Below are 22,093 nucleotides of genomic sequence, written 5' to 3'. Positions count from 1 at the left end.
TAAAAAAAGCTTTTGTCAATAAATTGAAGAGGTAAAAAACAGAACTGATAATTTTGATTAATGTTTTATTTTTCCTTTGTTTTTAAAGAACAAGTATTGAATTTTTTTACAGATAATACAAAGAGAAAAATTGGAGGGTTTAAAATAATTTTCCTCATTTTCTCTAATTGTATTTATTTTTGAAAATTTTAATTACTTTTAGTTTAATTTTAATTTTATAATTTTCTAAATTTTAAAAAGAATTTTAGTTTTTGTTTATCATTTTATATATCATTAGGGTCAATTTGAAAGAAAATATAAAATTGTTATTATACTAATTAAAAAGTGCCACTTAAAGAACAATTTTGAAAACTTTAGTGACCAAATTGTAACTTATTCTAGTTAACTAGCCAAAATGAAAACCTACCTATAATTTAATGACTAATGTTATAATTTCCATAAAATTAAATCAATGTTAGACAATATAAAGAGTAAATTTTAAATATTAGGAGAATACGAAGATCGATGATAGAGTTAAACTTAGGCTCCGTTTGTTTCACCGTAAAAGGTTTTCCAGTTAATATAAAATTACCCTCTTATTTCCGTAAAATGTCTTACCAAATTTTTTTCTGTAAGACATTTTTCAAACTGATAAGACTCTGTTCATTGTAACACTCCCGTACTCGATCCGAATATCGGGTCAAAGCACCGGGATGTTACATTTTCTACAATTCACTTATCAAATATTTTTTTATAAACTTTTATAAATTTTCATTAGGTTAAATATGCTCCAAGCCCCTATATCTTCACACATTTTTAATTTAGTCTAGTGCTTTTATTTCAATGAATTTAGTCTATTTACTTTTTAAATTTTAAATTTCAAATCAAATTGTTAACCCTAGCTAAATTTTTTCATTAAATTCATTAGTATGGCATTTTTAAATAAAAAATTATTTTTTTAATAAATTAATTTTAATAATATTAATAATTAAACTTGCATTTTAATTTTTAAAAAAAAAGAGACACTAAATTCTTCGAAATAAAAGTAAGGGACTAAATTTTAAATTCACAAAAAGTATATGGACTTGGAGATAAGTTTAACCATTTCATTATATTCCAACTCGACCCGTTGACAGCTCTTCTGTTTTCCCCCGTCTCTATTATCTCTTTCTTTTTTTCTTTTCACGTCTAAAGTAAACACTTGCTGAAGCTGATCCAAGAGAATATATATATATATATATATATATATGAAAAATACTCAATTATTCTCAGTTTCTTCTCCGGTGTTGAATTTTCTTCCATTTTAATAAAGATTCTGGGAATTCAAGAAATTGACTTGAATTCCCCGAATTGGAAAAAAAATCGGAGATAATACGAAGAGAAAGAAAATCAAAGAAAAAGGTGAAAAAATGAAGCCGATGGAGACGATACAGGATCTGATCGACGAAGCCAAAGTACGGACAGTTTGGTGGGTCATAGCAATCTTTGCCGTCACTTACTTCTTGTCTCGTAAGTTAACTAATAAGAAGATTTCAGTAGCAGTTCTTTGGTTTATGTTCGTGTGTTTTTTTTTTGTTATTGATTTTTTTAATATGTTATTGGTGAATTCTTTGATTTTACTTCACTTCTGTAGTTAAGTTTCTTGGAATTGTTTTTTTTTTGGACAATTTTCGTTTTATTGGAATTAATTGAACATTTGGATTTTTAATTTCTGTTAATTGGTTAATTTAGGGTTTTCTATTTGTGTTTTGCGTTAATGTGGTTTGATTTCTGCTATAGGAATTGGTTGTAAATAATTTTTTCCCTGTTTTGTTCTGCTTTTGTTAATTGATGCAGATACAAGTACATCAATGTGGATGAATTTACCTGTAGCAGTTCTTATACTGTCGGCATTGCGAATTTTAACTAATGAGGTTGAGTTCAGATGGAAAATTAAATCAGTTCGTCCGCAAACTTATTTATCTCATTTGGAGAAGAAACAGTTGTCTGTGAATGATTACCGGCTTTCTAGCACACCACCTCCGCCCAAGTGGAAGAGGAAAATTGATTCTCCTATGGTGGAGTCAGCTATGAATGAGTTTATTGGTAAAATACTCAAGGATTTTGTTACTGATTTATGGTATTCGGAGATCACTCCAGATAGGGAGACCCCTGAATTGATGCGTGCGGTGATTTTGGATGCTATTGGTGAAATATCAGGAAGGGTGAAAAGGATAAACCTTGTTGATTTGCTAACAAGGTAGGTTTTTGGTTTAACAATATTTTCCAATTGTAAAATTATTTGATGTTTTTTAAAGCTCAAGGATTTCAAACGATTGTCTAATGTTCCAGGGATATAGTTGATTTGATAGGGGACCACTTGGATCTCTTTAGAAGAAATCAAGCTGCAATAGGTGTTGATGTTATGGTAACATTGTCATCTGAGGAGAGGGATGAAAGACTGAAACACCATCTTCTGGTTTCTGAAGAGCTTCATCCTGCATTGATTTCACCAGAGAGTGAGTACAAGGTGTGAGTGGAGTGTTCCAAAGAAAACACATTTTGCTTTTTCATTTTATGTTTTTCTTTGTTTGATTCTGTGTGTTTTTCCAGGTTATTCAGAAGCTTGTCGGTGGAATTTTAGCAATAGTATTGAGACCACGAGAAGCTCAATGTCCTCTGGTTCGAACTATTGCCCGTGAGATTGTAACTTGCTTGGTATTGCAACCTCTTTTGAAATTGGCAAGCCCTGGGTAAATTGTTAAGCTATAATTTGTTGTGTGTTTAATTCTAAGATAGTTATTAGTTCTTCATTTAAAGTTGCAGTTACAGTTATCTGAGTTAGCCTAAACTTTTAGGTCTAGATTTTTGGCGGTTGATTTGGCAATGCATTCTTATTAAGTGTTTAGAATATAAGCCATGATGCTTGGAATGGCACTCTTAGTCTTGACCAATTTAGGTAAAAGGATAGGCAGAGAATGTTTAGAAGTTACTTGTGACGATTCATTTTTCCTGGGTAAAAATAAGCTTTGATCTTTTCCTTAATAAAGTTTCCTCCACCTTTTTCCCTTTTATGTTTTGTTCTCAGGTATATCAATGAAGTGATTGAACATGTTCTACTTGCCATTAAAGATGATACAAATAAGATGGTGGTTGGTTCTGATCAGCCTTCAGTAGGAGTACATGGTGACGATTCTACCTCATATAAAAAATCTTCCTCAAACAGTCAAGGAGCTGATTTGACTTTGGCTAGAATTGATGATAGGAAAGAAACATATTCAGATTGTAACAGATATGAGGAAGAATCAGTACAGCCTCGACCAGCTGATTGGGCTCGAATATTAGAGGCAGCAACTCAAAGAAGAACTGAAGTTCTTGCCCCTGAAAATCTTGAAAACATGTGGACTAAAGGAAGAAACTACAAAAAGAAGAACAAACATGAAAAAGCAGGATTTCAAGAATCTATTACAAAGGATTCTGTGACAAAGAGTGCAGTATTAACAGGGAATTCAGGCAGTGAAATCTCTACCAGCAAGTTTGGAACTTCAACTGGAAGGGAAGAGAAAAATGTGATGCAGCTGATGCCTGGTTTAAGTAATGACACTCAGTTATGTGATGATAACACTACCGGCACGAAGTTGGAATTGGAGTTTAACAAGTCATCATCATTTGAAGGAGATCATCTTGTCGGAAAACATACTGATGCCAGCAAGCAAGCTGCTGATGGAAATAAGAATAGGCTTAGGAGATCCAGCAGTACCTCTGACTTGAAAGTTAAACCTGATATAAAGAAGGCACTTACAGGAGATATTGGAAGGCCAATTTCTGAGTTCTACAGCCATGATGTTGGCAGGCATAGTGAAGAATATAGTGGCAAGATTGCCTCTAATATGGTGCTTCACAATGAGGAACCACACACTCCAAAACTTACATGTCGGGTGAGTTTTCCCGTAAAAATTGGTGCAAGTTATGCTAATACAAGTTTGAACTGCCAGATGAATCCAAATGTGACATGGAATCTAAATTAAAACAGCTTCTTGAGCTTGATGGTGTTGAAACATGATACGTGATTGATTTGCCATCCTGTGTCTACCTCTGCAGGTTATTGGAGCATACTTTGAGAAACTTAAATCAAAACCATTCGCAGTTTATTCAATTTCTGTGACAGATGCAGAAAACAGAACTTGGTTTGTCAAGAGAAGGTTTTATCTCACCAAACACTTTTTTTCCCCTTTAAAAATTAAAAATAAAAATCCATTTGTTTAAGGGTCTTTACTTGTTTGATTGCCCCTTTGATATTTTAAAGTCTTCAGAGTTTAAGTCTCTACATGTTTGTCTGAAGAGAAAAACATAAAGCTCCAAAATTTTGATTGATTTTCTTTTTGAGTGATTACTTTTTTCTGTTTTTTTTTTTTTCAGATACAGTAACTTTGAACGGTTGCATAGACATCTTAAAGAAATTCCTAATTATACATTGCATTTACCTCCCAAAACGATATTTTCATCAAGCACTGAGGATGCTTTAGTTCATCAGCGCTGCATTCAGCTTGACAAATATCTACAAGTAATTTATTTCATAGCGGTTTTTTTTTTTTGGGTAACATATTTACTTTTAAACCTGTTGCTTCAGCTAAGCCACCTTTTTGCAGGATCTGTTGTCTAAAGCCAACGTGGCTGAACAGCATGAAGTGTGGGATTTTTTAAGTGTTTCCTCAAAGGTTTGTGTGTATCTTTGTGACGTAAGGTGCTACTTTGTTTCCTGTGGGTAGGATGAATGACATCTGATTCATGTTGTGGTTGTCTTTTGCTTTTGAAGAATTACTCGTTTGGAAAATCTTCTTCGGTGATGAGAACCCTTGCAGGTATGTTGTTCCGCTTCTTGGTTATCACTTAGCATGCTATTCTCGCTGTTTATACATGGGTTCCAGCTGTTAGCTGCTGCCAACATTACTTCAACACATCAAGATTGTCCTGAAAAAAGGGTTTAGAGATGCTCCAAGTGGGCTTCTAGATGTTTAGGAATGCAATCGTGTGCATTACATTTCCATCTAAAAGTACAGTTGTCTGCTAGATGAGGTGTAGCAGTATTACTTGGTTCACCTTTTACACTGATTCGCTTTATGTATCTCTACTTCCAGAGATTACATGTCTTGTTACTCTGTTAAAATTCTGTAGCTGGTTCTTATATGTGTGTGTGTGTGTGCTGTGGGAAGAGGCATGCAAATCCAGCTCTTTGATCAGGGACCTATGCACATATCATTAAGCCAATTGGATTGTGCAATTCAATATTTTCCATTTTACTTGCTATGGTGGTTTACTTTTAATTTTAAATGATTTGAGAATAAAAATAACATAGTTGTGTTACTGTTCTTCTCACTGTGAACTCTTTAGTATCGCATGAATATTTGAATCTATATGCTTGGTTGTCCTACGGCCTATTATCTTAGAATGGTAAATGATTATCCTTTGTCGAATTTACTGAAAATCATACATGGATCTTTTGGTTATTGGTTTGATTCTACCACTATGGTCTAGAGTTTGGTTTTAACTTGGCTGGTTTCTTGCTTAATATTTTGATCATTTTTATTGCAGATTACTTCCTGACTTTTTCCATTTCTCCTGTTTATAAACAGTCAATGTGGATGATGCTGTGGACGACATCGTACGCCAGTTTAGAGGAGTATCAGATGGCTTAATGCGCAAAGTTGTCGGTTCATCTTCTCTTCCTATTGAAGCCTCTTCTTCAGCTGACAGGACCTTGTCATGGAATGCAGATGAGATGGCTAAGGACATTTCTAGGCAAAGTAACTTAGAAACAGTGAATAGTGCTTCTGACAATGACGAACGGTACAAGGATGGTAGCCATGATCAGGATGATAGATCTGGTCCACAAGGTCATGGCTCGCATTCAGAGGATGAATTGAAGTCAAAGAGTTTGCCACCAAAGGTGATAGAACAAGGTGGAGAACCTGACAATTTTGTTCCTGAGAAACAGGATTTAGGTGTGAAACCTGAATTACTTGGCCAGGGTGGATTTCCTGAAGTAAAATTTTCATCAACATCCAGCCCTTGGGAGGATCCAGTTGGAATGCCCCCCGAGGTAGCATGCTTTAGCGCTGCTTTTTTATTTATCTTTTTAGTTCCTACTGATAATATGATTTTAGCTTATTCTAAGACATTTTTTGCCACCAATACTTGGAAGTTCAAATGTTTACCTATTGACTTTTGTGCAGTGGACACCACCTAATGTGAGTGTACCTTTGCTGAATCTAGTTGATAAGGTGTTTCAGCTGAAGAGAAGAGGCTGGCTAAGGTGAGCTAAGTTTTGATTATTTCCATAGTTTTGAATTAATTAATTGTTGAAATGTTGTATTCTACCATTCGGCTAGTATAATTTGGAAAGATTCTCATAAAATTATATTGGACCTTGGACTGAGGTATTACTAATGTTTCTTTACCTGTAATTTTGATTAGTTTGTAAATTATGTGGTCATTTTAGTCTAGATTGATTATTAAGGGTATATTTGCTCAGTTATTTAAGCCGTATACATTGCTGTTTTGTAGCATAGGAGTGGACTGGTTGATATGGTGGGTTGATTATCTATCTTGGAACCAGCAAAAATAATAATATCTTCTTGAGTAATCTGTTGTTCAATCTTTTATGAAAAAGGTTGCATGATGAAACACTGCTAACATAGATTTAAATGCTTCAGACTACTGGCATGCTTGAATTATCAATTACTGCTTCAAGCCTTTTTCTTGTTTCCTTTTATCCAGTGGTAATTGTCTGGTCTTTCAGTGTGTGGGATCTTGTTAAACTTTAATTGCACGTTATGATGTTCTAAAATGACACTTTTCTAGAATAATTTTGCATAAACATGCGTATTATTTCATTAATGCAGAAGACAGGTCTTTTGGATATCTAAGCAAATATTACAGCTGGTTATGGAGGATGCCATTGATGACTGGCTTTTGAGGCAGATTTATTGGCTTCGGAGGGAAGACACTGTTGCCCTAGGGATTCGATGGGTTCAAGATGTAAGTGCTAAACACTTTAGAAGCATTGAAATTTAACTAAGACTGTTAATTGGCTCAGCATCTGATGCTGTAAAAGCATGACTTTTTGTCATTAGGGTCTGCTTAGTTTAGTGGAAAAGTGGAAGGATTGGAAGAGTGGAATTGAAAAGAGGAGAGAAGAAACAAAATAAACTTTCGATTTTCTTTCCTCTTGTTACCTAGTAAAAAGACTCGAATAGCCATGCACAAATCTTCTATTTCTATTAATGTCCTATTTTTCTCCCAGGTTCTATGGCCAGGTGGTACGTTCTTTACAAAATTGGTGAACATTCAGAGCAAATTTGGTGATACCCAACAGCCGAACCAGCAACTTTCAGGGACCTCCAGCCAGTTTAGTGGGAGTAATGTCTCTAAACCTGGGTCCTTTGAGCAACAACTTGAGGCTACTCGTAGAGCTAGTGACATCAAAAAAATGCTTTTTGGTAAGTATGTTTTTTGCGTTAGTGGTATCTTGTCATCATCAGATCTGGGGTTTACATACTTGCCGTCCGCTCGATAGTTGCTTCAGATGGTTTACAATGTTTTTGGAACCAGATCGGTGGTTGAACCAATCAAACCACCAGTTTGGGCAGTTCAAAAATAAAAAATTATTAAAAAAACCAGTTCAATCATCAATTCAATCGATTTTTAGCCCGGTTCAAACAGTCCGTATCGGTTTCTGAGTCAACGATTTTATATCTCTCACCAGACCGGTACTCCGGCAGGTTCCCAGTCTAACCAGTCTGGTCTGGTTCAGACAACACTGATGGTTTAGAATTAATTCCTTAGTGCAGAGTCCAATGGTCATGTTTCTAATTAAAACCTCTCAAGTCACTTGTGTCTGGTTTATATTAACAGGTTTGTTGATATTAGCTCATGTTGTGCAAATAATTGACCATGTTTATTATTAACATGGTTCATGATCAGTTTATTTATAAATATACCTTTATCTTCCCCGGAGCTACACTAAAAGATTTGACCTTTTTGGGCAGATGGAGCTCCGACGACCTTAGTTAGCTTGATCGGGCATAAACAATATCGACGGTGTGCAAGAGACATTTATTATTTCACTCAGGTTGAGTTTTTATCTTTCTGCCAGTGAAATTTTTGTACTTTCTTTTTAGTTTTCGATATTTTAGACTTTCTGAATGCATTTATATGCCATTATCCATTGCAGTCCACTATATGTGTGAAGCAACTTGCTTTTGCGATATTAGAACTTCTACTCGTATCTATTTTCCCCGAGATGCGGGAACTTGTGAAGGATCTTCATGGCAAGAAACAAATTAAAGTCGCGTAGGATTTCCGTTTTGGATGATCGGACTCAAGGAACCTGAAAAATACCGATGTAAGTCTACCAGTACTATTCCTCTCAGTCATGTTGACACCAAATTTAGACTTGACCATTCATATACTTGTGTTGTGTTCGTATAATATTTTTTTTCGTGTTGTGTCCGACATTTCCAGTGTCGATTAGGAAATAGTTATTGTAAATGTAGATATAATGGTCTGTACAGAAATCAGTTCATCGCCGTGAAGTAGGAATTTGCTGTTGATTTTGTGTTGGAATTTTTGGAACATTTAAGAAACATAGTGACCGATAACCTGTATTGATTCGTAATGGAAATTTATGCCTTTATTTGATTGTTTATAAATTAATAGGATATGCAAGAAGGGATGGTAAAAAATCTGAAACCGACGGACTCCAACTCAATCGGTCGGATTTTTCTTTTCTTCCGAAAATGAGGTCAAGTCAGGTTGGGTTAATTTTAAAATTTGTCTGAAATTATTTTTTCGAGTCGAACTCAAATAGCCGAAGATTATTTGTATCTCATTTATGCTTCTAGTCTTAAGATTGAGAGTAGGCAGTCTAAGAAATAGAAAGACTAAAAAGTATGGGGATTTTTTTATACAAGGATCTACTTTTGCTGTGATAATAGTTGGGTCATTAGAAAATACAAAAATAACAAATATGAAGAATTGTTTCAATCTGTCAGTTTAATTTGGCTCAATTGATCCTTAATAATTTATGATTCAATCGATGAATAATTTTTCTCAGTCACCACAAACTCTCAATTATTTGCTATCAAATATCTCTTTTAAATTAAAATCGTAAAATACAAAATTAAAAAAGAACAGTATGAGGATAAAAATTTTGATTTAAATTTAATCTAAATTTAATAATACGAAGTAATTTGTCTTCCTAAATTATTTAGGTTTTAGAAAGAATAATTCAAATATTAAATAATTTGATTGGAATGTCTTAGTGCTTGACTTTAAAATTAATTAAAGCATTAAAATATTCGACTTCACTTATTATTAGATAATTAAATTTAGTTATAAATAGAGGAAATTAGCTATAGGTTGTATATTTCTGTATTTTTATTAATTTCACAATTTAATTTCTATATTTAAACAGTTGAATTTTTAATAATTTTCTCATCCAAAATTTCAGTTTAATCATTAAAATTAATAATATTTTTCATCAAAATTTTCTAATTCAACACGTTGATTAAGTTATATTCATATGATGTAGCATATAATTGACAAAAAAATAAATATATTTTGACTAATTTTGATAAAGATATTAATAATGCTTGGATTAAAATTTTTTAATAAAAAATAAAAAGGTTTAAAATTTAAATTTTTAATTTTTAAAATATAAAAACTAAATTTATCAAAATACAAGTATTATTCGAACGCCCTTACTTAGCTCAAATTCCACGTGGTATTTCCACTCAGTGGGTGAGTAAGTGAGTCCACAAATGCGATAAAAACTCGGCTCAACTTTTAAGCTCAAGGGTTTCTTTTAGAGCGCCAGAGAAGAAAAAAGAAAAAGAAAAATCAGTAAAAAAGCAGAAAGAAGAAGGGAAGACCCAGATCTCAAATCTCTTTCTATCAATGAAAGGGATAAAATATATATTGTATATATAGATAGATACATAAATGAGTAGAATTACATGTAATTTGAGAAAGTAAGCTTTTGTCCTTCAAATTCAACATCATTTCACATGGTTTTGAAATTGAGCTGACCATTTTCTCCAAAATGCCACGCCCTTTTTTCCATAAGCTTATTCTCTCCACTACCCTTCAACACAAGAAACTGGTAAATTACTAATAAAACCCCCAAATTTTCTCTCTTTTTTCTTTCAGTCTCCATTTTTGTTTTTGGTTATGGTTTTATCTGGTTTTTTTTTGGTGGGGCGGGGGGGGGGGTTAGCAAAGTAGTCTTGAAAAATGATAGAAATTGATTATGGGTTTTGCTTGTTTTGTGTTTTATTATTATTATTATTAACTTTTTTTAATGGCAAAGTTGAAACCTTGGGAGCTTCGAAATCCCAGTGTTGGAGTCTCATTTTATGTAAATGTGTGGATTTTTTTAGTTAAGTTTGTTATTCAGTACTTCTGACGAGTTATTATGACTGAAATTGATGATATGGTTATAACTTGAAATTATTATTATTTGTTAGATTTTAGGGTTTAGGGTTACTTTTTCCTTTCATTTTAGGGTTCAGTTTTGCAGGAAATACTGTCCTGAAACAAGTGTAATCGAGTGGCTATTTCCGACTTTTCCATTTTTCTCTTGAAGTATCCGTGGGTCCGTCACGCAGGTCCTTGTCATGTAGCTGAATAGAGTGAAATGCTTGTTGTTTGAAATTTTAAGTGGTGTGATGGTTCAGTTTAATGGGTTTCATTTGGTGGAAAAAAGGTTCAATGGTGTAAGTTAAATTAGTTTGCCTTGTAAAATTTTAGTTCATCTCTCATGATCTCCTTGCATTTGAGTGAAATCATACTAATTTGTACACTCCGGACCGATCTGCCGTGTTTTAAAAGCTGGTATATGTTTGGTTTGAGCTTCCCGAATGCACCCCTTAATGTGAAAGGGGAGTGTGGAAGTCACAGCACATCTATGTGATGGTAGGATAAAATTCTTTGTTTCCCAGATTTTGTTGGATCGAATAGGATAACTAGGGCCAGTATACCTCATGTTTGTTTGTTTTTTTTCGGGGTAAAAAATTTTGTGTTTCTAATACGAATGGAATCAATCGAAACTGAAAATTAGAAGTGCAGCAGGATCTCTATAGAATGTAATATATATTTCTAGCTAGGATTCCATGAGAGTATTATTTGCCTGACTTTCAGATAAAGAAATCGAGATAATACCAGCTGTCTTATTTATGTCACTCTTCATTGGTGCATATTATTTGGATCGAGAATCCGATGACTATCATCCATGCTTTGCTGTCTTTTGTATGACATTCTCCTTGTACTTATACTGCTAGTAAGTTTCTTCAATTTGGCATCAAGTGGTTGGCATGTAATGGTATTTTATGAACCAGATAAGAAAGTTCATCGACATTGTATTTACGGAATTTAGATTTTAATCTTTTATCCTTTTTTGGTTGTTTGGTCATTGGAAAAAAGCATATATGGATTCGGTTTTTAGCTATATGATTATAGTAGCCATGTTTATGTGTTATGATGTATATATGCACTTAAACCATTCAAGTCCCGATTTTATTATTTGTCAGATAACTAAGCCTAACTTGATTTGGGTTCTGCAGAGGATCCCCGATAACTTTGTTAAGAAATTCGGGGACGAACTTTCTGTTGCTGCTGCTCTCACTGTTCCTGATGGTCATGTTTGGCGTGTAGGAATAAGGAAAGCCGACAAGAAGGTTTGGTTTCACGAGGGTTGGCAGGAATTTGTAGAGCGGTACTATATCCGTGCAGGCTACTTATTGGTTTTCAGATATGAAGGGAATTCTTGTTTCTGTGTTAGTATATTTAGTTTGTATAACTCGGAAATCAACTATCAGACTAATGCTTTCGTCGGTACACAATACTATCATAGAAAACCGTATCCATTTGAAGAACTTGAAGATGATGAATGCATCTCTCCAGCACTGCAGAATTTGTTTTCCAGGTCTAAAGTTAATAACTGCATGAACTGGAGCGGTGAAATCAATTTTCGTGCGTTAAAGGGCATGAATAGCCAATCTTTTCGAGGTGCAGTGCTATCAAAACCAAACAAGCCTGGGAGGAAAAAGCAGAAGTTTGATCATGGTAAATTCTCGAAACTGTTTTTTTTTCTTTTTTGCAGTGCATAAGGAATCGGAATTTCTCATTATTGTTTGTACGAAATGTAGCCGAACCGGATTCATCTGTTGGACGTGAATATGATGTGTATACAAACTTTAGATTATACGAAAGTGCTTCAGCCCGAAAGAGAACCGTGACAACAGAAGAAAGAGAGAGGGCAATTAACACAGCCAAATCGTTTGAGCCGATGAACCCTTTCTGCAGAGTTGTCTTACGACCATCATATCTATACCGGGGATGTATTATGGTGAGTATTGACCATACATGTCTTCTCCGATTCAACCTATAGCATACCTCACTGTTCTTTTTGATGTGTCGTTGCAGTACTTACCATCATGCTTTGCTGAGAAGTATCTAAGTGGGGTTTCGGGATTTATTAAACTTCAGCTTCCAGATGGGAGACAATGGCCCGTTCGATGTCGTTATAGAGGTGGCAAAGCCAAGTTTAGTCAGGGATGGTACGAGTTTACGTTGGAGAATAATTTGGGCGAAGGAGATGTCTGTATCTTCGAGCTGCTCAGATCAAGGGAATTTGTGCTTAAAGTTACTGTATTTCGTGTAAGGGAAAGCGCACCAGTCTCAATGAAATGCCGCCCCGAGTTAAACCAGCTAACATATAGTGAACATACCCTTCCAGATGATGTGAAACCGATCCGGGTCGATAAGAGCATGCCATTTTGATGTCCATAAAAAGCTTTTAATGGGGGGAAGATTTTTAGTTGCCTAGAAGAGTAGATACAAAATTTTTCTTTTGTGGGGTTTGTTTAGGACTGTAAATGGAGCAATGAAGGTGATGATGATGACGACGTTGAACTTTGAGGGAAGGAAAATGGGGTGTTGGGATTTGATTTTTGTGGTCTGTTTTTTATTGGCTTGAAATTTTCATTCACTGCTTTTGGCTTGAATTCCTCGTGACGTAGTTTTTATGCTACATTTTAAGTTGGGTAAATTATACTCAAGTTCATTAAACTATTAGTAATATTACATTTTAGTCACTTAATTTAAAAAAAAGTTATAAAATAGTTATTTAATTATTTAAAAATTTATATTTAATTCAATAATTTATTTGAAAGTATTTATTTAAGTAATTTGGCAGTTAAGCTTTTTTTTTTTGTTAAAGTCTTTAGCGAGTTTCGGGTGACAATTAGACGAGTCAAATTGGTATAGTGGATCAATACCTATTAAACAGTAGAACATAGTTTAGATTCAAGTTGATTTGATGGTCAATAATAAAGATTGGAGAAAAAACTTGTTCAGATTTTGATTCGAAATTTGTTACGTTCAAAGTTGTTTCATGAAAAAAATTAAGTTGTACGAGAAAATGAGAAAGAGAGCTTTCAATTGGTGTAAGTGGTGGGAACAGAGAAGATCATATAATAATAATTTTAACAATCCAAATGACAAATGAAAATTTTTAAACAGCTCAGTCATCAGTTAGTAACAATGGGTGTAGTTTACCCTTTTAACTTAACAATTTGAAAAGGGTTAATATAACTTTTAGTCCTTACGTTTTGTAATTAAGTCTATTTTGGTCCTTCAAACTAAGTAAATGTATTGTTACCAAATTGATGGATTAAAAAATTATAGGTACAAAAGTGTACCTAATTATCAAATTAAAAGTTATATTAACCCATCTGAAAACATGTAGAACTTTCACATCAGAGAACATGGTAATTTGAGCTATAAATTTGAGGGTCTCTGTGCAATTAACTCTTTTTAAAATTGTCAATTACTTTTGTAGTTTTCCATAGCAAAATCACAATTAATAAACAAACATGAAACCAATTGTTTTTTTATTACAAAAAGTAAGCAAATTCCTTTAGATTTTAATGAATCTGGTAGTGGTTTGGACCCACAGTAGGATAGGACTAGTTTGAGGGTTGGTACTGCATGAAAAATAAAGTTCTGACTCGGTGATTCAACTATTAAATTTTTTTTTTCAATTAGGCAATTAACTAACATAAAAATAAAAATATCCAAAAATTCAAGATAACTGAGTGAAAAAAAAAGATAAAAATTGAATAATTAAATGATCATTTTATAACTTTTCATAGTTGAGGTGACCAAATAAGGAATTTAATAACAGTTGAAAGATCATTTTATAATTTTTCATAATTAAGTAGCTAAAAAAGAAATTTTTAATAATTGTTTACCAAAGAAACCAACTAACCAAACAAACAAATAATCATTTTTAGTGCATAAACATAGAAAGTATCAAACTATCAAAGAATACATAAAAATCCTTAGGATTTGGTCCCCAGAATTTTTATTTTTTATTTTTGTTTCAGATGATCAAAGAAAAGCAACAATGTCACAACCAGTGGGTCCATCTTTGCCCCTGAACAATTCCTCTTGCATCTTCTACAAGTTAATTGTGGCTTCCATCCTTCAAGACAAGAAGCTAGTTAAGTCCTCACTTTCTCTCTCTTTGTTTGGTTTCTGAGAAAATTTACATCTTTTCTTTTTCTTGCATGAAAGGGTGTTTTCTCTTTCTTGTGGGTTGGATCATCTAAGATCAGTGTTTGATCTTTAATACTTGTAAAGTTTTAAACTTTATTTTGGTTGCTGGAAATTGCTGATTCCTAAAGATTTGAGCTGTTCATATTGCTACTTTACCTTTGTTTTTTTTTCCTCTTTGATTTCTGGGCTTGTGAGGGTTTTGTGTGATTTTGGGATTGAAGCCAAAAATTCTATGTTAAAATGGATTAAATTGAATTATTAATTTTTGTGCGGAGTCAAAAATGAAAAAGAATATTTTTTTAAGAGGGATTAAATTGAATTATAATTTTAAGAGAGGCTAAAAAGGGAATTATACCATTTATCAGGGAGTATAGACATACCTTTTCTTTTTAAGTATCGAGATATCACTTTATATTCGAGCTTATCAATACTTGGCTTGACTCAACTGCTCGCAACTCTTATCGAGCTTTTTATTATTAATATATTTTTTAAATATTTTTATATTACTAAATTATGTTATTAGCCTTAATATATTATTAACTTAAGTTTTATTATCGAGTCGAGCTCGAACTTAAGTATGTACAAGCTTAATTGAGCTCAAGAATTGATAAACAGGTTTAATTTGAACAAGAGTAGCTCAATTATATCAAGAGCCGAATTTGGGCTTAAAAGTAGATGTTCAATCGAGCTCAAGCTTGCCAGTATTTGGGTTGGCTCGATTAAACCCCTACTCATAGCGGGCGGGAGAGGCTTGAAAATCGTTGTCTGAAAATCCTTGCATCAATGAACCAATACTATGATCTCTCTGATCGATTCTGACTCAGGTTTTGTACTCGCAGAGGATCCCGAATAAGTTCGTCAAGAAATTTGGTGATGAACTCTCTTCGGTTGCTACGCTCACCGTTCCGGGTGGTCGTCAATGGCTAGTGGAATTGAGGGAAGAGGACAAAAGAATATGGCTGGATAATGGTTGGAACACGTTTGTTGAATACTATTCCATCTGCATCGGGTATTTCGTGGTCTTTAAATACGAAGGTAATTCGCATTTTGGTGTTCATGTGTATAATCTGAAATCTTCAGAGATCAACTATCTGTCGAATAATTCTCGAGAACCTGGTGATTTTGCTGAGATTACGGGTTCTAGTTCGTACTTTTTGGTCGATAAAGATGTCGACGAAAGTCTAGATCACGAGAAGAAGAAATATAAGATCTCTACAGGCCTGCATCAGGAAAACGAGTTGCGTGATTTACGAGCAACGTTTCAATCTACTCTAGACAAAGGCATTCAGTTTAATGGGGTTGAGCTTATGAGTATCGGAGATGAAGGTGGACCATGTTTCTCGAACGAAACACTAAGATACACTATAAAACAAGAAGTTGAACCTAGTAAGCTCGATGAACTCGAATACTTTCTTTATATAAGGTATGTTACTGATTGATTTATGTTGTTCTAATTCATTGAAGGTATGGATGAACAAGAGCCGTTCCGGAAATTCAAAGTGAAAGAAGAGCTTCCTACCCTGGACTCACCAAGGGTTCTTCGGAGACGGAGAGATGTTACGACAGAAGAAAAACAGGGTGCATTTCATGCGGCTTCTATGTTCAAACCCGACAATCCTTTCTGCAGGATTATATTGCGACCTTCTTATGTATACAAGGGAGTACTTCTCGTAAGCTATGTTACTCAGACTCGGCCCTTTTGATACAATTTATTGATTGAGCTTCGAAATATTTGTAGACTTAACTTCGTTTTCTCCTTCTGCGCAGCATTTGCCCCGTTGCTTTGCTCGGAGATATCTGAACGGAGTTGATGGGGTCATCATGCTTCAGATACCGGAAGGGAAAAAGTGGCCGGTTCAATGCGTTTATTGTAACGACAATTTGAAGTTCAGCAAAGGATGGGCCGAATTCGTCCTGGATAATAATTTGGATGAAGGAGACGTTTGTATATTCGAGTTGATTAATACGAAGGAGATCGTACTGAAAGTTACCATTTTCCGTGCTCTTCGAGACTGAAATCAGGATAGCATTGAACCCGAATATAACCGAGTCTTCCGTTCTTCAACTAAATAATACTCTCAGGTACATCTTTCATGTAGGATATGGTCATGGAGTTTATGACTGCCTTAGCTTAAATTTGTATATATAGTTATACTCTTTGCTATGTTATATTTCCAATTTCTTTCTTTTTCAAGATTTTCATGTATTTGGAGGATTTTTGGAGAATTATTCGTGTCAGACATGATTGTCGGACATGGATACCTAAAAAAATAGTTTTCCGAGCTTAATTTCGATTGGTATAATAACAAATATAGCACTCAAAGTTTATACGTTTTGTCAGTTTGGTCGACATTTAGCTCTTAAAATTTGTGTAAATATTAAGACTAAATGTGTTGAATCTTTTAGAATCAAAACCAAATTGACAAAATATGTAAACATCGAGTGTTAAATTTGTTATTATATCAATTAAAATTATATACAATTAACGGAATATATTAATATTAATTATTTTTACTTACCCACTTTCAAAATTAACAAGGATGATAAAATAGGACTCGTCAACTCGATTAACTCAAAATTTTTTCTCTCGATTCGATCAAACGCTTATCCGTATTCGTGTTTATTGAAGGGCCCATGAATTAATTAATTAATTAGTTAATTAATTAATAAAAATCTAAGAAAATCATCAAGAAGCACTGCTTGAGATGAAATGGGACATTACATCATTGTTAAGATAAAAGCATAGAAATAAATGAACCTATATCACGAGTACACCTCAAATGATAAAATTTTATTTTCTACTTAATTTGTTTTGCAAAATCTAATTATAATATATTTTTAAAAATACATTACGAACAAAATCTAGGTTTGATTTGTCGAATTTTAGATTAAGTTTCGTAATATGATTATAGGACTGTAAGATTTTGAGTTAAATATGAGACTATTCATTTGACTGAAATGTAAGATTTAAGTATTTGGTTGATTTAAATATAAGATTGTCTAAAATACATTTTACTCAATTGTTCTTATTATAAAATTTATTTTTAGCTAGTTTTTAAAAAAAAATAGTCTCAATTTTCATAAAATTATGATAAACTATTATTGAAAAAATATTCAGTTTGCACTTGAAAAACAGTTTCTTTCTAATTACTATTAGAACATATTCGAACAAAGTTGAACTAAACAGATTAAATGCAAAGTGAAGCAATGAGCAAAATACGAAGAGAATTAATTATATGGAGCCTCGTTCAATGAATAATTTTATTAAACAATCGTTCGAATCACCTATTGGCTTAAATTCAATTTACCCTTATACAAAGAAGTAACTGCAATCTCAATACCGACTCCAATTGGTACAAATCATTCATCCAAATATCTCACAATACAATCAATAAACCTATTTATCGGCCTCTAAAAGTGATCATATATCAGTATTTTGGTAAGCTTTAAACTCTCTTTTAAAAGCTGAAATTATTCCATTAATAATCACGAATGTTTATCACATAAAAGCTGTCATAGATCAGTTTTCCAGTTATTCCAAAACTTTCTCAAAAGATACGTATAATGATAAATATTTTCAACACTTTACACTTCTCCCTTCTCCTTCAACTTAGTCAAATGGACGAGGGTGATTTAAACTAGATTATAATACAAAATTCCTTCCTCAATTGCTGTATAACAAGATTAAAACATAACTCGTGTAATTAAAAAAAGTCAAACATGTCAACTCGAAAAATTTGACTACACCAAAGTTGTTGCTCTATCTGTCATTCGAACAAGACAGTCAAAGTTTCCAACAATTACAATTCTTACTTTTTATTACAATTTATATATTAATAAGTAAATATATAATGTTGAAATAAATTTATAAGTCATAATTATAATAATTCATTAAAAGTGATTACAACACTACTTACAATTATAATTATAACCATAATTAATATATTAATAAATAAATTATTATATTTTAAAGAAAAATATTTGTTTTAATCAGTCTTAAATTTTATTTAAGATAAAAGCTTAAATTGATTAAAATAAAAACAAAAAAGTAAATTAGTCTAAATTTTAAATTGATTAAAAATTCATTGGTGTCAATGATTGTGGGTGAAGGCAGTGCTCAACACTCGCACCAATTTAGTGAGTTATTATTTATTAAAAAACTAAAAACGAAAAAGTTTGAATTAGTGAGTTTTAAAAAATATTTTTTATAAAATTATTATTTTAATAAGTAAATTTTATACTAAAAAATGAGTATTCAATTATTTATAATTTATTTATAATAAAGTAAAGAATCAAACTATGCTAAATTAAACTACATAGACTAAATCTCACATTTGAGTATAGTGGGAGGGCCAAAAACAAAATTTAACCAACTATAAAACAATAAGGCGGTTTGACAAGGCAGTGACGATCGCGCGATTCCAACAATATAATCGCGAGTCGGCCTTAGCGTACGTTATCGAACGACCTTACATGTGTGTATATTTAGTAAATTATAAGATGAGGACAAAATCTTATCAGTAATGTGATTAATGCGATTCGAGTTCAAATTGCTTAAAATAGCAAATAATTTGATCATCAAATCAGTACACGGGCTGGTTCTTGCATATATCGAGCTCTAGTCAGCTGTCCTATTTTTTTTTTTAAATCACTTTGATTCATTTTATCATCAAATTCCCATCCATAATTAAAACAGGAAAAAATGGGTATTTCGAAAACATTGAAATTATCAATGAGTTTAGAGACCCAAAATCATTGTTCTGTAATGGTTCTCTCTCAGCCATGTAAGAAAAACAGGGGAAAACAGGGCAATCTAAATGGCTGCCTTTAAAAAAAAAATTCCCCTGTTTTGCTCTTCATACAAGTGAATAACAATGTATACATTCCAAAAAATTTGAGCTTAAATTTCATTTTTATGAACAAAACTTGAATAACCATCAGCATCACCCTTGAAAACTTCAATTTTGTAATGTGGACCTGTAAGTGTATCATCGTCTTTGTTAAGAACAATAACATCACCGGTATTTAACTGTTTGAACCGGACAAATTGGATCCAACCGGAAACTATGTCGAGTTTCGGAGCAACCCCAGATCGAATAGTGCAATGAAAGTTCCATAAGATTCCGACATCATCTTTAACCTGCAACTTTTCTTCTCCATCTCCATGGCTCCGTTGTGATTGTGGCGAGGCTTGTCAACAGCTGTCTGGTAATGATAATGATCTTTCGATGTCGATTTTCGTTGGAACTTTAACGAAAATCGCCATGTTTTTTAGCAGAAAAATTTGGTTGACTTAAAGATCAGAAAGGGAAATGGGATCAAATATTTTCTACAGACCCTTTCTGCATGCTTCGCAATTTCTTCATATGATGTAGAAGTTTGAGCATAAATTTCCTTTTTATGAACAAAACTTGAGTAATTATCAGTATCACCATGGTCCTTGACAACTTCAATTTTATAATGTGGACCTGTAACTGTATCATCGTCTTTGTAAAGAACAATAGCATCACCGGTATTTAACCGTTTGAACCGGACAAATTGGATCCAACCGGAAACTATGTGGAGTCTCCGAACAGCCCCAGATCGTATTGTGCAACGAAAGTTCCATAAGATTCCGACATCATCCTTAACCTTCAACTTTTTTCCTCCATGGCTCCGTTGTGATTGTTGCAAAGCTTGTAAGCAGCTGTCTGGTAACGATAGTGTTCTTTCGATGTCGATTTTTGTGAGAACTTTAAAGAAACTTGCCATGTTTGAACTGAAAAGTGGTCAAGTTTATGCTTATGGAGTGGCTATATATATACATAAAGAGAAAGAGAACGAGAGCGAGAACAAGACTGGATTGAAAATTGAAAACGCCAGATAATATAACACCAGGAATCGTGCGATTGCGATTTGGGTGTTTTTTTTTCTTCTTGATTTTTGTTAGAATAAAGAAAATATTTTCTCACATGTCATTTTCATTTGGTCTTGTCTTTCTGTTTAGAAGGGAAGACTTAGAGTCGCTCGAGATTTTGCAATTTAGTGGTCGTCACCTGCTGCCTCGCGCGCCATTCTTCTTCTTCTTTTTTTTCTTTTTTAAGCCTAGCTTTAGATATGATTATCTTTGAATTTAATATAACTAGTAATTTTAATTCTTTCGCACACGGTGGTTCGGTCTGAAAATTCGTCCAAAAGTGGAAGAATTTGAGAAAAATATAGGCTCAAAAAATAGATTTGGACAAAAAAATAGGACCCGTGCCTTGAGTAAGTTTTTCTTGCTCGGGCCGGCCGAATTTGTAAAAAAAAAACTTGTTATTTTTTGTTGTAGTTCATTGTTTTGGTGTCGTTTCACTATTATATTAGTACTATTTTGTTGCTATTATTTGGATATTATATAACTCTTATTTTATTGTTAATTTGCTACTATTTTAGAGATATTTACTTGCTAAGTTGCATCTAATCTGACTGTTATTTAAGTATAAATAATTTTTAAATTTTAATTTCAATTTATTGGGAAACATTTATTTTAGTGTTTTGAGTGTATTTGATGTATTATATTTTTTTAAATTTATTTTTAAATACAAATAATAAAATTGAAAAAAATTAATACGGTCGGGCCAGACTCGAGTTTTAGCTTTTTTATCCAAGTTGAGCTTGGACAAGATCTTAGGCCCATTTTTCGGGCTGGGTCAAGGCGGGCCCAAGCCTAGAAAATAGGCCTAATGTTCTATTGAGGCCCAAACTCGACCCATGATTACCTCTAATCACACCTTAGTGAATCTCATTTTTGTATTTCAAATACTCGACCTCTCATCACTAAATTCTTCACTTGAGAACTTAGTTTGTAAAACCAACAACAAAATTATTTACAATTTTCGAATATACTTTCACAAATAACATTGTTCAATAAATTGATAAGTGCTCTAAAAAGTTACATACATAAACCTATATTATAATAATGAAAAAAGCAAGGTGAATTGTTGAAAGGTAAGTCTTCAAGTTTAGTACAACCCAAAGGACTTGATACAATCGATCTGATCTGATCCTCAGAATATGTTTATTCAAGTGAATTGATCTTCATTAAAAAGCTTGAATAATCCTATGATATCAACATAACCCAAAGATTTTTTTCTAATAAATGGTCAATCTTCCAAATATAGTAAGTTGCAATCTATCATAATGGTATAGAAGTGACACTTCCATTAGCATATTGTAATGACTTCAACACCTTTCACTTTTGGTAAATTTTTTTAACAAAACCAAACAAACCAAGAAACTAATCAACTAAATAACCATAATTAAACAAATTAATCATTAATGTTTTGTATAGATTTCGTATCAATAATTAAGTATCAATGTTAGCTGGAGGAAACCTATTTCGGGTTGTTACAAGTTGAATATTGATGGTGCTCGTAAGCCATCTACTGGTGTGTCTACTTGTGGGGGTGTTATACGGGATTGAAATGGAAAATGGGTTGTTGGGTTTTCTAGACTCCTCATGTAACACCCCTAACCCATATTTGTAGTCAGAACA

The 22,093-nt window shown here is 33.1% G+C and overlaps 3 protein-coding genes across 6 annotated transcripts; all 3 read left to right on the top strand.

The window, feature by feature from the left end:
• Positions 1-1,172: 1,172 nt before the first annotated feature.
• Positions 1,173-8,653, top strand: LOC105779532 (uncharacterized). The gene is made up of 15 exons (XM_012603323.2): positions 1,173-1,488; positions 1,816-2,218; positions 2,311-2,488; positions 2,572-2,711; positions 3,047-3,896; positions 4,060-4,160; positions 4,378-4,522; positions 4,608-4,676; positions 4,775-4,820; positions 5,592-6,058; positions 6,192-6,271; positions 6,861-6,996; positions 7,262-7,457; positions 8,007-8,089; positions 8,192-8,653. The coding sequence occupies exons 1-15, from the start codon at positions 1,389-1,391 to the stop codon at positions 8,312-8,314; spliced, it is 3,117 nt and encodes a 1,038-aa protein (XP_012458777.2). The 5' UTR covers positions 1,173-1,388; the 3' UTR covers positions 8,315-8,653.
• Positions 8,654-9,773: 1,120 nt separating this feature from the next.
• On the top strand, positions 9,774-13,086 carry LOC105779533 (B3 domain-containing transcription factor VRN1). 3 transcript variants are annotated; one of them, XM_012603326.2, is made up of 4 exons: positions 9,774-10,120; positions 11,580-12,081; positions 12,165-12,364; positions 12,442-13,086. In XM_012603326.2, the coding sequence occupies exons 1-4, from the start codon at positions 10,061-10,063 to the stop codon at positions 12,796-12,798; spliced, it is 1,119 nt and encodes a 372-aa protein (XP_012458780.1). In that variant the 5' UTR covers positions 9,774-10,060; the 3' UTR covers positions 12,799-13,086. The 3 variants fall into 3 exon arrangements, with proteins under 3 accessions (XP_012458780.1, XP_052485066.1, XP_012458782.1); XM_052629106.1 differs by lacking the exon at positions 9,774-10,120 and adding an exon at positions 10,216-10,733; XM_012603328.2 differs by lacking the exon at positions 9,774-10,120 and adding an exon at positions 10,747-10,932.
• Positions 13,087-14,312: 1,226 nt separating this feature from the next.
• LOC105779535 (B3 domain-containing transcription factor VRN1) lies at positions 14,313-16,771 on the top strand. 2 transcript variants are annotated; one of them, XM_052629300.1, is made up of 4 exons: positions 14,313-14,521; positions 15,402-15,963; positions 16,042-16,247; positions 16,345-16,771. In XM_052629300.1, the coding sequence occupies exons 1-4, from the start codon at positions 14,426-14,428 to the stop codon at positions 16,591-16,593; spliced, it is 1,113 nt and encodes a 370-aa protein (XP_052485260.1). In that variant the 5' UTR covers positions 14,313-14,425; the 3' UTR covers positions 16,594-16,771. The 2 variants fall into 2 exon arrangements, with proteins under 2 accessions (XP_052485260.1, XP_012458783.1); XM_012603329.2 differs by having other exon boundaries at positions 14,314-14,521; positions 15,417-15,963.
• Positions 16,772-22,093: the final 5,322 nt, after the last annotated feature.

This window comes from Gossypium raimondii, chromosome 4 (assembly GCF_025698545.1).
Source record: "Gossypium raimondii isolate GPD5lz chromosome 4, ASM2569854v1, whole genome shotgun sequence".
Taxonomy (NCBI): Eukaryota; Viridiplantae; Streptophyta; class Magnoliopsida; order Malvales; family Malvaceae; genus Gossypium; species Gossypium raimondii.
Note: the sequence above shows the minus strand (reverse complement) of the source record. Positions and strands in the feature narration are given on the sequence as shown.